General features: G+C 33.1%; 1 protein-coding gene across 1 annotated transcript; it reads right to left on the minus strand.

Annotated features, from left to right (window-relative positions):
- Nucleotides 1-5,372: 5,372 nt before the first annotated feature.
- Nucleotides 5,373-16,085, minus strand: LOC145030980 (uncharacterized). Its single transcript, XM_078979414.1, has 7 exons — nucleotides 16,006-16,085; nucleotides 12,386-15,197; nucleotides 11,681-12,229; nucleotides 10,844-11,398; nucleotides 7,864-8,484; nucleotides 5,771-6,536; nucleotides 5,373-5,672 (listed from the first exon to the last, which is right to left on the minus strand). Exons 2-6 carry the CDS (start codon nucleotides 15,167-15,169, stop codon nucleotides 5,778-5,780), a joined length of 5,268 nt encoding a protein of 1,755 aa, XP_078835540.1. The 5' UTR covers nucleotides 15,170-15,197; nucleotides 16,006-16,085; the 3' UTR covers nucleotides 5,373-5,672; nucleotides 5,771-5,777.
- Between the last annotated feature and the right edge of the window lie 912 nt (nucleotides 16,086-16,997).

The following is a 16,997-nucleotide window of genomic DNA, read 5'->3' on the forward strand; positions in this document are numbered from 1 at the left end:
TAAAATAAAGTACATTATTAAAGAAAGCATTAATCGAACCAACTTCATTATCAAACGAAAAGGTGAAACCTTGTTTGTACAATGCATGAAAGGAAATAATATTTCTTGCCATTTTTGGCGAATAACAACATTTATTCAAATCTAAATTTAACCCACTACTTAGCGATAAAGTATAAACTCCAATCTTGGTGATAGGTGTAACTTTCCTATTCCCCATGATTAAGTTTATTCTTCCTTGCTCCACATTCTCACTTCTTCCTAGTCCCTGCAAGTCACAACAAATATGAATACCGCAACCGGTATCAAGGACCCAAGATTTCGAATGGGGTGAGTTATTAGAAATGATAGTGTAAATACCTGCATGGTTGGGTTTGACTTTCCCATCCTTCACATCCTGCTGGTACTTTGGGCAGTTCCGCTTCCAATGAGCTTTTTCATGGCAATAGAATCATTCAGCCTCTTTTGGGTCAGAAGAAGGAGTAATGAAACCTTTCTTGGTTCCACTTGAAGAAGAGCCATCAAGGGTCCGAGCCTTGGTACCCTTCGAAGATCTCTTTCTCTTCCTCCCTCGACTTTGCCCGATTGCTAAGACCGGAGTTGAGTCTGGAGTAGGAGTGATAGCAACCGACTTCCCCTTAAGACCTGTTTCTGTGGTCTTGAGAAGTCCCTGAAGTTTGCTGAGGGTGACCTCTTCCTTGTTCATGTGATATGTCATGCGGAATTGATCATAGCACGATGGTAAGGAGTGCAAAATGATATCTATTGCAAGCTCCTCAGGGAAGTTCACATTGAGCTTCAGCAAACGATCCACATACCTTTGCATTTTCTGCATGTGGCTCGTGTCGGACTCTCCGTCCTTCATCATGGTTGTTATCATGGAGCAGATGACTTCGTACCTCTCTTGTCGTGCACTTTGATGGTATCTTTCCATCAAATCTTGGTGCATGTCATAAGGGTAGAAATCTTCATAAGACTTTTGGAGTTCAGCTGTCATGGTGGCCAACATGATGCAAGCCACCTTGGTTGCATCTCTTTCATGAGTATGAAAGTCAGCGATCTCCTGTGGAGTTGCAGTGGACTCGTCAATTTCCTTAAGCTCCTTGTCAAGGACATATTCTTTGTCCTCGTAGCGGGTAATCATCCTGATGTTTCTGATCCATTTATTGAAGTTGGATCCATCAAAGGTGACTTTCCCACACAAACTCATAAGGGTAAAGGAGCCATTAGGATTCGAGCCAGAAGCATTATTTGAAGACATCTGAAAGAGAAGAACAAGTTTAGCTTAGATTTAAGAGAGTCCTTAATAAAACACCCAAATGTAATATTAAGGCTAGGATCCAATCACAATATAATATAACTTAGAAGAGGTATGCCGTAATCTAAGCTATACCATATTTGAAAGGTAGGTGAATGACGATTCACCAATTTCCACCACGAAAACCGAAATATTAGATATTTAGTTTTTATTGGTTTTAGAAATTCCTAGATTCTTTGAGATCCAATGAACTTTTCAAAGGCATGTTTCAATCTCGAGAGTGCCCTCCAGGTTTTGTGACTGGGATGCCGAGGATCACAAAACGAGGTGTGAAGTAACCATGCAAATCACTTGGTACCCTTAAAGTTTTATCACTCAATTGATGTGCCGGTAAACCACACACGCTCCACCGATACTATAATAAACCTTAAGTCACCCTTTACCTACCTTGTTAAGTCCAAGTTAGTGTGCCGGTTAACCACACACGCTCCACCAACGACTTAGGCAAAGTGTAAAGTGTAATTTCATGGATTAGCACCTTATTCACATTTTTCCTAAAGTAACTAAGATTGGGAATTTAATAAACATTTAGTTACTTTATTATATTCATCATACTTTGAATGAGAATTTATAAGTCCTTGTCTTACCCGTTCGGCTAACGACCCTCCACCAGTCAAGCAAGCGGTGGGTGAGAATATTCACCCATTAAGTCACCATTTTATAGGCAACAACCTTATACCCACCTTATAGACCGGCTTCGTGAATGAGGCGTACTAGCGGTAAGACGACTTTATTCTTATACATATATATATAATTATTAAATCATCATAATATAAGTATAAGGGTTGAATTTTAACTTTTAAAATTCTAGGGGTTGGAACTTAAAGTTTTAACTTAACTTTACTTGTTCCAAAACTTGAGGGCAAGTTTTGTAACTTTCAAAACTTTTCATTTCTTGTAACTTATGAGTTTAATAGAGTAATAAAATGAAGACTCTTCATTTTTCTAACTCTTGTGTTTTTTCTTAATGGTTTTAACTCAAGTGTGACTCTTGGTTTTCCATAACTTAAGGATAAGTTATGGACTCCATTAAAACACATTATGATCAAGAATTAATCTACCACATAGGTTACAAATAATTCCTATGATCATCTAAAACATCATAAGAACAAGAACATGAATATGAACACAATCAAAAATTACATTTAAAACTTTGTAATTTTGATAACTAGTTGTTGTAAATGAATTAGCAAAGACATTACACCACCAAAAACAAGTTTTCAATTACCAAAACAGTTTAGGGTAATGTTTCTAATTCATTTCCAGCAACTGAATCGAAATTCTGCACTCAGTCGACCCTACTTGCCGAGTGCACGAACTGACTCTCCGAGTTGGTTGAAGATACTCATGGACTCGACGAGTCCCCCCTATAGACTCGACGAGTCCATTCGCAGACAGCAAGATTTCCGATTCTGTTTTCAACTTTTAAGTACAAATAAGAGCAAACAAGCCTAGGCTCTGATACCACTGATGGGTTTTGAGCATTCTAACACTTCCTAAGTGTACATGCAACCCTAATAACCTTGGATCTATGTTTGTCTAATTGTCATGCAAAGTTGAATTCCAAGGTTATATTCCTATCTAGCATACATGGGGAACAATTTTAACATAAAGTATAGATAGAATAACTTACCTTGTTGTTGTTTGTGTTCCTTGAAACCTTGTGAGCCTAGCACCCCAAGTGTGATGCCTCAAATGCTTCACACAACACCAAATGCTCTTGGAAGAACTTATGAGAGAATACTCACTTCTCAAAATCGGCCAAGCCCTCTTGATTCTTAGTGTAGCCGATTTTGGGTGGAGAACATGTTACTTATATAGTGTTGACACATCTAGGGTTAAACCCTAATGTGTCATGACTCTTCATTTCCATGACCCATGGGTTTGTAACTCCCATGGAGCATCCTATGGGTGGAACCCAACTTGATAGTCCATGGAGCCTTTTAGCCCACTATACAAGATATGAATGATTTACATAATCAACCCATATATTTAATTAGTTATCTTTTGATCACTTAATTAATTCTAAATTAATTCTTGATCAAACTAATCAAATAATATTATTAATATATTAGAACTTATAATATATTAATAGTCTCCAAGTGTTATTTCTCTCATTTAGTCTATCCAATTGCATGGTGCCATGCAACCCAAATGGACCATGCCGGGTCGGGTCAAGTACATACCAGAAATAGTTATGGACTTAGACACCTTATCCAACAGATTCCACGTTTTAATATAACATGATTTTACAAATGTATTCTCGAGCAAATGTTTTCTTAATACGGTTTAATTATATGGAGTTTTAACTTAATAAAAATGAAAACTTTTTGTTGTGAAATCGAGACGTTACATTGTAAGTGACGAAATCCCCCAAAAAAACTAATGATTATGTCACCAAATATACAAAAGGCTACACAAAGATCATATTCATGTGGCAATCAGATGGACTAACGTGACTCAAAATAAAGTTTTTCAAGATTATTAATACATTTGACCACTCTTTTTAACACTTAGGCCACTCATTCTTAATTGTAAGTGATGAAATCCCCCCAAAAAAAACAATGGTTATGTCACCAAATATACATAAGGCTACACAAACATCATATTTTTATGACAATTAGATGGACTAACGTCATTCAAAATACACTTTTTCATGACTTTTGAAACCATTTGGTCTCTCATTTTATGCATTTCGCCACCCTTTTGAAATGGATACGGCTACTAACTCGCTAATGTGACTGTATGTACTTTATGTCACTTGATCTTTGGTTGCACAAGTAGTGAAAACGAATGTGTGGTTGTATGCACATAATCACTCATGTGTCGTGTGACGGAAGCTCATTTTTGTACTAATGTTTATTTTCTGATTAAAGTCATCGTTTCATGTGTTCGACTCTTTACTTACTTTACTATAATACTACGAGACTAGTTATACTGTCTAAATGTGTTTTATTTGGTAAAATTAGATAGGATTGTAAATTTAAAGCCTTAGTGAATTTAAAACGCATCAGTATGAAAATTAAAATAAAGTACATTGCTATTGTGGTTGAAATGAAATATATAATATATTTACTACCTATATATGTTTTTCTTACTATTTTTAGATGCAAAAGTCGCGAGAACAACTTGATTGCATGGTTAAAACCTCCTAACAAACTCACCTTGATATAAAACTGAGATGGAATGCAAACAACTTTTTAAAACATTTGTGATTATATTTAACACTTTTAATGTATAGAAAAAAATGCTTAATGTAATGCTTATTAGTTTGTGCTTGAATGTGAATATTATTATACAGTTCACGCATTCGAATTTTTTTTTTGCATTTTGGGCAGAAAAAATCTTGGATTTTTACGTTTTTATAATTTAGAAAAAAAAAAAAAAAAAAAAAAAAAAAAAAAAAAAAAAAAAAAGAAGAGATCATTATAGTGATGGGTTATGATGGAAATATTCATCACTAAAGACTGATTTTTTTTTTTTTTTTTTTTTTTTAGAAAAGACTCAAATCCGGTTAGCCTAGCTTCTTTGTGATATTTGTAGTATAAAATGAAATCGGGTCAAGCCCGGTCAAAAATGGTCAGTCGGAAATAGTTAAACCGGGATCCAGACACATCCGTCAAAAATCATGTTGATAATGATCCTAAAGTTTTTTTTTTTGTTTGGTTCCCAGTCATCTATTAGTAATTAATGTTACCAATTAATCGGTTCAAGACTGTTTAAGATTTTTTGTAAGGTTATTATATATACGTAGTAAAAATCAAAATCAGATCAAACTAGGTCAAAGATGGTTTGGAATAGTTAAACCAGGTCAAACCTCGTCAAACTCTTTCGACTGGTGATTTTTGGATGGAATATTCCACAGTAGTCTATCATAAAATCCGTCTGACGGATTTCCGACGAACGCTGTCGTCGAATATGTTTGTTTTTTTTTTTTTTTTTTCTAGAAGTTAATAAAGGTTTAATTACAGAATAAATATCATTAATATAATAATAGAAGAAACAAATATCATTAATATAAAAATAGAACCAAATATTCAAAATATCACTAAAGGAATAACGATGATAAATGAATGTTATAATTACGAGTAAGAATCATGAGACAGGATTATGCAATTTAGCTTGAAAAAAAATGTAGTAAGGAACTAAATTCTACAAAAACTAGAACTAAAATAAGACATCATGATCTGTAATGCAACGAAAATTTTTGCATCATTATGATCTGATAAACATTACTTTACTGCCATTAACCTATAGGAAAAAAAAAAAAAAAAAAAAAAAAAAAAAAAGGTTTTAGGTAATGTGGAGGATTTAAAAATAGACTTTACCTTTGAAATCAATGGTCTCCTTTGACCTCCTGCATAAGATATGAAAATATAAAGGTGGAAAATAGACATTAGTGACAACATTTCAGATGTACCTTAAGAATGATAAAAGCAAGAAACATCAACATACCTATTCTTTAATCTTTTATGAAGGAGTTGATGCCTTCCCCTGCATACAATGAGCCAACACTTGTTTCCATTTCTTTTAGCTCTCGGGTTGCCGAATTTCCCTTGGTGAAAATCCTTATCGCACCACATCTCTCGATTCTAAAAGTATTCAATAATGGCAAGGAAAAATCCTTATTCCCTAAGCAAAACCCCTTAAGACATGGAAGCTCATCAAGTATTAAGGACTTAAGATGTGGTAACATAATCTCATTCATTTTTCCTTGAGATATATCCTCTTCTTCTTTTACAATAACATTTTCTTCCTTAACGACTACCTCCAACTTGTTGCAGCAACTTATATGCAGCTCTTGAAGACGTAATAGACTACCAATCATGGAACTAGTAAAAACGTGTTCCAACTTATGACAATGAGAAACAGAGACTCTTGTTAGTTTTGGAAACTCAAATGTTGTCCACCGATTACTCTTCCATATATACCTGAGATTTTGTAGAAACACCAACTCAACTTTTGTTAGTTTTGGAAGTGTCACGACAGTTTGTGGATCATCAGAACCATTAGTTTTCCCTTCCAATGCTTCGAATACCTCCTTTACCAACTTACAGTTCCATACATGAATCTCTTCCAGCTTTTGCATTTGTTGCAATGCATTGTATGGAATAATCTTTCTAATAGTCCCATTATCTTCTAGATGGATTTTGGTGTCATTAAGGAAAGATGAAGGGATATCTTCTGAAGTAATAGGGCTCGAGCTTGTACTTCTTTCACTCTGTAAACGCCAAAATTTGAATACACAAGGAATATGTTAGTGGTAACAAAGATCCTAGTTCCAATAGAATTATATACATGGACTCATATCTTGATGAACAACTTATGCAAGTAAAGAAAGTCAAAAACATATATCTAACATATTCAACTAAAGAAAAGAGAATTATCTATAGAATCCCTCTGGTCCACAAAACTAGCAAAAAGTTTAAGATTTTTAATTATGGGATTTTCTAATATGTGTTGTAAGGGCACATATAAGAAGTATTTAATTAATCATAATTATTACCATAATTAAATATTAATCATAATTTTTACCATAATTAAATGTTAAACACATTAATTATAAGAAATATTATCATAACTAAATATAAAATTTATTAATAATCTCTATAATTAATGCATTTCACATTTAATTATAGTAATAATTATGAATAGTTAATACTTCTTCTTATATGTGCCCTTAGAGCACATATTAGAAAATCTCTTTAATTATTGCAATCTATAAGCAGAAAATATGCTGTAACCTTTGCGCACAAGTAAACAGAAGAGGAAAGGAAGAACACGGGAACAACATAAAACTGGAAACATGGGAGGAAAGAGACTGGCTGCCTAATCTTTATCTTGGTAATAATAATTGACTCCTATAATTAAAAAAAAAAATTAAAAATCGCGTCACACATTTCTTCGAAAATAGAAATAGTGTCCAATACTAAAACAGAGGATAAAAAATAATATTATGGAGTCATGGAGAGTTTCCTAATATGCCCTTCAGCCTTTATTCTAAATTACTCCAACGCAATCGTGTCCATGTTGGTTAGAAGATTTGATGGAGGATTTAGATTGGAAATTCAAACTGCCACAATTGAAATAATTCTACTGCTATAGGTTATACATCAATTTGAAATCTATTAGTGCCATGACATATACAAAAAAACAATTTTGTTTAATTTTCCTTTTCTTTTATGGCAAGGTCACCTAAAAATTATAACCCTTAGAGCTCATTATTCCACAAATGAATATATACTTAGGCTATTTCTCAATAAAACCAAATAAATTACTTAGTGTTGTTCTAATGAAATTGGAAGAGTATGTAGAAGATGACTCTAAATGAAGAGACAACAATCTTTAAATATGATAAATAACTCCAACCGAAATATTTTGTTGGATTACTAATTGTTAACCTCATCAAATAAGATATATAAGGTTACTTCCCATTCACAATTGATTCAAGTGACAACCTAAAATTTTACACAAACTATTTTGAATGTGTCATGCTTTTACTTAGCATGATTTCTTCATTAGATGACAGAGAAAAATAAAAATTATACCTGATGAAAGTTAAGGTTGCATTGTTTAGTATCTTCGCCTAAGCTTGTTTCCATATACTTGAGCTTCGGAGCTGTTGACCAACCACGTGTAAACATTGTCATTTTTGGGCAATCACGAATTGTAACGTTGTCTAATATAGGCCACAAGAACTCATTTATCCCCAAGAAGAAACCTACAAGGTATGGTAGATTAACGAGTGATATGGACTTGATACGAGGAAAGACCACAATATTAGACGTGGGGTTTTCTCCACTTTCTTCCCTCACAATTACATCCATTCCATTGCAATTCTCCACTATTAACTCTTCAAGTTGCCCAAGGCTTTCTAGTGAGGAAAATGTGAATATATGTTCCACAAGGTCACAGTCTTTAATTTCCAGTATCTTCAGGTTGGGAAGTCGAAGAATAGTAACATTATTGAATTTTTTTATAGCACCATTTCCTTCATCAACGTGAGTTTCAAAGACCTCCGTCATCGAGTTGCAAGACTCTATTTTCAGTATTTGAAGCTTTTGCATTTTTCCTACCGCATAAGAAGGAATTACACTTGATAAGGCATCACAATCTACTATTGTTATCTCTCTAGAGAATTGGCATAAGGACCATGAAACACCATCCACCTGAGCAAAGTAAACCAAAAATTAAAGTGAACGTTATAACTAACTTTTGAACAATACAAATAAGACAAATTACACGATTGGTGCCTGTTGCTCAGGATTGTTAAAATTAATTAATCTAGACTTGGTTTAATAGTGGTTAAAATTAGTTAATTACGATCATTATGTTAACTAATATCCTTAAAGCGGTGTGATGGTTCAAACTATGCGAAGAACTCTTAATTCGGTCATCATTTTTTAAAACGAAGACAATCATTAATCTTCAAATATTGCATCTAAGACATATCTATCCTAAAAAAAAGATTTGACAAATTTTACTTTTATTTATTTATTTATTTATTTTGAAATATACTTCTATGCATATTTGAAAGTCCATATATTTGCATGAATGCATATTTAGTATTTTTCTCAAAAAAAAAAAAAATCGAAACCAACACTACAATTGGACTCTAGTACCAATACTCTAGTACCAATGTTGCAACTTGAAAACAAAAAAAAAAAAAAAAAAAAAAACGTTACCTCTCACTCCCTCTCCGTCTACCTATATATATATATATATATATATATATATATATATATATATATATATATATATATATATATATATATATATATATATATATATATATATATATATATAGAGAGAGAGAGAGGAAAGTTCAATTGAAAAAAAAATATATGAAAATACGAGAATGAATATAGACCATTCATTTCGAATTTACTGCTTAAATGGTACAACGTATCAGGACGACGAAAATGGTAATATTCATATACGAATAAATATATTTATATATAAATAAGTATATTCATATATAAATAAGTATGTGTCTATTCAATGTGTTTATTTATAATTTATTCGTATGGTATATGTTTTCAAAAAAAAGTTTTAATGGGCGTGAATCGCTAGTTTTGAAGCACTTTTGAAGAAAAAAAAAACATCTATTTCAAATGATGTACACACGTACACATCATATTTTTCATATATGCTTATTTTTTTAAAAGACAATTTTAAAAAATCAACGAATTAAGTTCTTAATGTTTCAAGATTTAATGTATTACTAAAGAAAGATTGGCAATTTGTTAATAAAAGCAATCATGTCTCGATGTTTATCAATAGTGGATTATTTGGGTATGTTAAATCCCTACAAGGACAACTATGGGAAAGGCTACAAGCTTGGTCTCGTGATTTCTTTCTCTTGCTTATATTTTGTTTTATATTTTCTTTATATGTTGTTTACATAATTTTTGTTTTTCAAAAAGAAAACCTTAAACGTTTATAGATACAAATTAAATTTGTGTTAGACACGCGACATGTGCAGACATGAATTAAATTCATGTAAATTTATGTCAAGTCACATGTCACATAAGTTAACTACAGTCGTATTTCATACCCAGGACACATTATACGATTCGTGATCCGTGTTTTTTTGCCAAATCCGTGTTGTGTAAGTTCGTATCTGACACGTATACTAGATATACAAACATGGATTTCCAGGTTTAGTAACGGATCCTTACCTCCTTCCACAATTGGCATCATGAATCCCACCACCCTCCACAAAACAAAAAGTGTAAAAATGTCTGTTTTACATGGTCCAAGGACCAACCATAAAAGAAAATGAAACTACACGGCTAAACACCTTATATTTTTCATAATTGTCGTTAAAATGTTAAAGCGCATAATTATTTTTACAAATAATTAAAGTAAAAAAGTTGAGTACAATCACTTAAAAGTATAAGAGTATATTTTTCCTTTACTGTGTTATTATAATTTAACTTACTTCTATATTAAGAATCATAAAAATAATTTATTAGAGTATACACATAATCATAATATTTATGTATTTCGCATTTTGGTAGAAGACATAAATTTTAATTTGATAAAAAAAAAAACAATATTTTTTAGACATTTAACCCATTCTTCAGGTTAAATTACCTACCTTTAACTAGCACAAATTAAAGAGTGTAAGGGTTTAACTCTATACTTATACAATAAATTGGTAAAACAAAGTTATAATTTTTTTCCATTGTGATCTTTAAGGAAACAATGAAAGATAATAGCAAACCTGGGAGGATTAATAGAAGGGTGAACATTTTCTAATTAAAAATAAAAACCTTATACTAGATTGTATGATAGATAACATTCAAATGAATTAGCCTATGTTATGCCTTAATTTGAATCACACTCGCGATTGTGCATATTAAATATTGAGTCGATCGGGTGGTATAGAAATTACAACCTCTTGTATTTCTGTTGTTGTGCAATTTTCTAGAATAAGATAGATATGAGAGAATATTGTAAAGATGAGCACCGATTAAGGAAGTTAATCAAGAAAATAATTACTTCAAGTGGTAGAACATATACCTTAGATTGATCCCTAGTACGCTGGGAACCACCACCACCAATATGATTGAGATTTCTTAGGCAAGCAAGAGTTAGAAAACCAAGAACAGGGAACAAAGTGGTGCTTGTGTAGGTAGATCTAGTATTTTCTTTTCCTTTATCATCTCTATTTGAAACAACTTCTTCAATATCATCACAAATTGCTATCTTGAGATTCTTTAGGTTTGAAAGAAGTTTTGCCATGAGAGGTGAAAACAAGTACTTAATGCTTTTACATGAGCTCATGTGTATGGTTGTGAGGTTGTGGAATGATTCTTGTTGTTGAAGAATTAAAAAATTATTCCAATTACACTTCCACACATGACTCATGTTGTCCATATGCCTAATATCCAATTCCTCTAGGTAGGTAAGTAGTTGTTCATCATCATTAGTTGTTACTGATTCTATTGGCTCTATCTCAAACACCACCTCCACTTCTTTAAAATTCCACAACTTAAGTTGACGGAGGTTAGGAAATGAATATATATTAGATATGCACGGACCAACTTCTGATGCTCCTTCATTTGATATAATATTCTGCACATATCCCCATAAGAAAGGTAACTAGTAACTTCAATTTTAAAGGTGAGAAAGATTGTCTTGATTCTAAATAATGTTTCAAAAATTATCTGGAGACAATGAATATGGTCAACCAATTAGACATAGTTAGATTTATCCCCCGTAAAATCAAGGAACTTTTAATAAACTTATAGGAAGGTTTCAATTCTCCATTCCTAGTAATAATTTTTTGTTATTTATTTAATAAGCTACTATTGGTTCACTGCAACAATGGAAATAACTAAGATGTGAAAGCCATACCTCTTGCTCTTGTTTAATAATCTTCATCACTTCATTGTTTCTCCTAGTTTCTCCGTCGTTATTTATCCATATCCCCTTGAGTTCCCTCAGATCAAAATTGGTGGTGACTGGTGTGAATATATTTCTGAAGCTCTTACATGTTGTTATCTCTATGTACTCAACGCGATGAAAGCCATCAATGAGGAGATGACGTTTCGACAAATTATTTACACCTTTTATACTCCATAACTCTCTTAGGTTTCCTAATTGATTCACTTGAATGCTTCTCAAGCTGCATTTGCTTTCTCCAATTCCACCATCACAATCCAAGTTGATGTTGAATAACACTTTAATGGAAGCACATCTCCGTAGTTGAAGATCTTCAAGATTATCCAAAAATGGTAAGGGATTGCACGGAAACAGATTCACAAGATTATCACAATCAGTTACTTCAATAGCTCTCAACAATGAAACATTAATTTTTTCAATAATACTTAATTCACAAGGCCATATCTCCTTCAAATTCTCCATGTGACGAATATGTAGTTTCTCCAACTTAGGAATCACAACCTGCAAAATAGTCAAGCTTTAGCCCCGTCAAATCAAATCGCAAATATTGTTTTGGGGGGAATTTCTCTAATTATTCAAGTGAATGCAAAATTTTCAGGAAAAAATGTAACTGAAAAAGATTGTTTGAATTCTTTTGAAAAAATAAAAAGTGTTTACCTCTTCCCTCAAGAAACAAGATTTTTCCGAATTATTCTTCGGAAATATGCTTGTGAATTTTGGAATGGTGGCAAGCCCCAACTCTACGAGTTGAGGTAACTGAATTATGTTGACATTACTGGAAAAGCCTGATAGATTTGGTAGACAAATCAAAGAAAGAAACTTCAACTTCGGGAATATAATTGTCTCTGCTCCACTACTCTCACTATGTATGAGTACTTCCATATTATTGCATGAGTAAACTTCAAGATGCTCAAGATTTTTCAAATCTATTGCCATGCCAAGTGTGAAAAGGTGTTTCAACTTCACACACTCAGAAATGACAAGGACTCTTAAGTTGTAGAATGAAGAGAATCGAGAAGGATGTAAGGACGATTTCACATCAATATCTTCAAGACCATTCATATCATGCACACTTAAACAAAGCTCCTCTGTTTTCTCAAACAACTCATTCAGTCTAGTTCCCAATAGCTCTTCTTTTTTTATGGCCAACTTTAATGTGTTTTGGGACGAGTGTTTTCTTTTTCTGAATGCTCCTTTCAAAGAACGTCCCACTGAAATCTTGAATTGTTCAAGATTCTCAAACGAAATATTTTTTGGTTGAGCAGTATTCTGGAAGAACTCAAATTCTAATATAGAAACATGTTCTAATCGTTCTTCCATTTCATTGTAGTTATCACCCATGAAATTAATCTCCTTGCGGTCGTCAACCCTCAAAAAAAACGAATCTCTATCATCAACTCTCATATAAAGCTCTTCAAGTTTGACCAAATTTCGAAAGACACCATTACCTATACGGAGACCAACACAATTCGTCAAATCCATGAGCCTTAGCTTCTTTAGCTTCCCAATTGTGGAAGGCAAAAATTCGATGGCAGAATTAGCAACACTGAGCACTTCAAGATTCAAAAGATTTCCAATAGAAGAGCAATCAAACATTAATGAGCAGTGATGGAGATGAAGCACTCGAACGTTGGAGCATTGAAGTAATGATGGAAGCAATGGATGTTTCATGTAATCATATGATATAACCTGAAGGTTTTCCATTTCTCTATAAAAGCCTTCAGGAAACCTCAGTGACTCCTCTCCATCCATTAGTTTCAGGATTGAGACGTTTGGAAACTTGAGGTCTCCAGGAAAATCAGACATCCCTTTGCATGTTAAAGAAATTCTTTTGCATAAGCTGCTCATATTGTTTGCAGTTGTAGGCCACCTTGACATATCACCATGGTTGACAATTGATGCATGCTCGACTTCAGAAAACATGTCCAAAACAAAAGCACGCACCAACTTGTGCATCTTGACAAACCCAACATCATCACTTTCGATCAACAAGTTGGCATGCATTAGCCGCTCAATGCACGTGTCCAACTTATTTCTCGCATGTCTCATAGTATACACTTTCTTAAATATTTTCAATCCCCATCCATACCTCACCAAGTTTTCGGTAGGAACATCAAAGCCTTCAGGAAACAAACCGCAAAGCAAAAATATGGACTTTGTCTCCTGGTCTTCAATATTATTGTAGCTCATTTTTAAAACATCAGCCACAACATTGTCAGTGTCATGGTGCTCTAAACGAACAAGTGCATCTTGCCATTTATCCTTGCTTTTATTTCTAAGAGCATAGGCCATGTTTTTTATAGCAATGGGTAAACCACCACACTTCTCCACAATAGCTTCTGCTATCTTATTGAGCTCGTGATCAGCATCATAAGAAATTTCTACATACCGTTGGAACAAACTATGTGCTTCCTCTTCTGTTAAGATGTTAATGTTGAGAATTGAACTAGCTCCCATCATATTGCATACATTTCTATTGCGTGATGTCAGCAAGACCTTGAAGTCGATACCTTGATTTGGCAAAGGACTTAAACCAATATCATAGAGATTAACAGGCTCCCATACATCATCTAGAATTACTAGGAATTTCATCTCACCTCCATCTGAGAGGGCCTTAAAGTGTTCATTAAGCTTATGAGCTCTTGCAGTTTTAGTGTCTTCTTTTAGCTCTAAGCTGAGGTACTCTGCAATAGATTGCTGAATAGAAATGGGATCTGTTTTTACCCCTATAACTACCTCGATAACAAAATTGAACATTTTCTTATCTTTCACAACCTTCTTCAACCGTTGTGTCATTGTCGTCTTCCCCACTCCACCCATCCCCACTAAGGCTATCATGTGGGATTTGTTGTTTTGTCCGAGTGCTTTTAATGCATTCATGAAAATCTGCTCTCTTGATTTGAATTCATTGTGATCACTTGATGGGGTAGACGTGGATTCCTTCATGAAATCAACTTTTCCCAAAGGAACTGGCTCATCACTCCAAGCCATCAGAGATTGTTGTATTAAGAGACTTTCAATCTCCTCAATCATCTTGAAGGCTTTCCTTCCGAGCTGATGCCTAATCATTAGATTGAGAGAAATGCCAATGTCAATAGGAGTGGTATCCACCTTGGTTTTAATCTTTTTTACTTCTTCCAACCAACCCACGACTTCGGCTGGAACCTCAAGATGACTTCTTCTATTCCGATCCATGTGTTGTTCTACATCTATTCTTGCATCATTCAACTTCTTCATTTTGATATGCAACTCCTTCAAATATTTTTTGTAGGATATGAGGTAGAGGAGGTGTTTCGTGACTGGAACCATCCAAACAATAACAAACAGTAACAGAACCCCAAGTCCCATGAGAATCGGGTATGGGGGGAAGTAGGATGTTGGCCAGCCGAAGTTTATGGTGACTGGAACCATGTCATCATGTTTAATCATGGCAGCATCCATTGCTCACTATTCTTAATTCTGGTAGCACCTACACATAAATCAAGAAATACACCGATGATGCAATCTGTACAAAGTATGTACCTCATATAAAAAATAATTTTGAAGATAATGTTTTGACAATCAAAATTAAAAAATAAATAAATAATGATTTTTTACAGGTCATTTATGGAACAGTAAAAATATGATTCACTTTTGACAATTTTAAACATGATTATGGTAATAGAAATCAAGAAATAGGTTTTTCATTGCTTAATTATATAGAAACACCAAATTTTAATTAAGTTTTGGTGTGTGTGTGTGTGTGGATGGGGGTATTTTTATTGTGTTGCAACCTTGTTTTTTCTTTTGAAATGAAAAGTCGTTTTTTTGCAAATTACCTAAGTGCCTTTTTGATTGATTCTACTGCTTCGGAACAAATATGAGTGTTTTTGTACTACATTAACCTTAAAAAAGAGATGAATAAGCTAAATATCTACTAAGAGAATGTGAAATTGAATGAAATTGTAATAACATCCTTCCACGCGCTAGCGTTAAAAATTTCATTGTCAAACATTCCTCAGACCCCAGCATATGTTTATCTTAACCAAAAAAAGAGGAAAACAATAAAGAAATTAAGATCAATTGCAAAGATTGATATTCAACACTGTCTTAATACTTTAAGCATCAAATTAGACAGATTAAACTCGTAATTACCAAGTTAATTTGGACAAAAAATGAAAACTAATTTGTTGATATTAGCTTGGTGCTTTTCAAACTGTAAAGATCACAAAACTAGTCTAATAATAACAAAAAGAGATCATAGGTTACTACTAAATATTAAAGTGAAAGAACATTACAGATACTTGAGCGCTTGAACAAACTGAGGCGTTGGAACTTAACTAGTACTGAGAGTCTGAGCAAGACGAAAGCTCTTTAAACCACAAATTGAAGAAAAGATAAAATGTGTAGCACATTCTTTAACAAAATGCTCCACTGACAGTCGCTTTGTTCTTTGGGTCGCCCCCAGCTGTCTGCCATCCTTACTTTTCAATTATTCCAGCATCACCACTTTTTAGTATTTACTCTTTTTACCCTGCAAACAAAACAATTTCACCAATTGAATATAGAAATTAGATATTTTTCTATTTTTGTTTTTATGCATCTTTTTAATTATATAAAATAATAATATATTAAATATATTAAATTTCTTTCTTGACATTTACCATAATCTAACGAGCAGAAGGATGGATAAACGCAAAAGATAAAATAATATTTCATTTTTTATCGGATACTTACAAACATTGGATCACAAGATAACGGATGTTGAAAGAGTCTCTTACTCTCTTAAACCTATTCATTTTATTTTTGCATTATTATAATAATTGAATCATTCTTAAAAGTTTTTCAAAAGTTTAATCACAAAAAAGACATGTCCTTACTAAAACTCAACTCTATTTTATTTCTCAAAAAACTCTTACATTTTTCCTATATTTTTCCGAGTTAGCCCTTACGATTTTTATTTTTTTGATTTAGCATTTACCTCTTCTTTTTGTCGATTTATCCCTTACATTTTTTCATTTTTTCAGATAAAATTTCAACTTTATATTTTTATTATCTAAAAAAACTCTTACATCTTTATTATTTTGGAATATTCTTTGCATCCGGATCCATAATTGCATTGCAGATTCTTTCAGCTTGATGGTGGGTTGGAGTAAAGCTAGAGAGGTGGTCATGTAAATCCATTGGTGGAAGATTGCTCAACAACATTGTAAGTTCATGTAATCACACAAGACGTGCAACAATCATCAGTTTAATTAAGAGTTATCTTTATTGACTTTTTTATGTTGGT

This window comes from Lactuca saligna, chromosome 2 (genome assembly GCF_052625555.1).
Source record: "Lactuca saligna cultivar CGN05327 chromosome 2, ASM5262555v1, whole genome shotgun sequence".
NCBI classification, from domain to species: domain Eukaryota; kingdom Viridiplantae; phylum Streptophyta; class Magnoliopsida; order Asterales; family Asteraceae; genus Lactuca; species Lactuca saligna.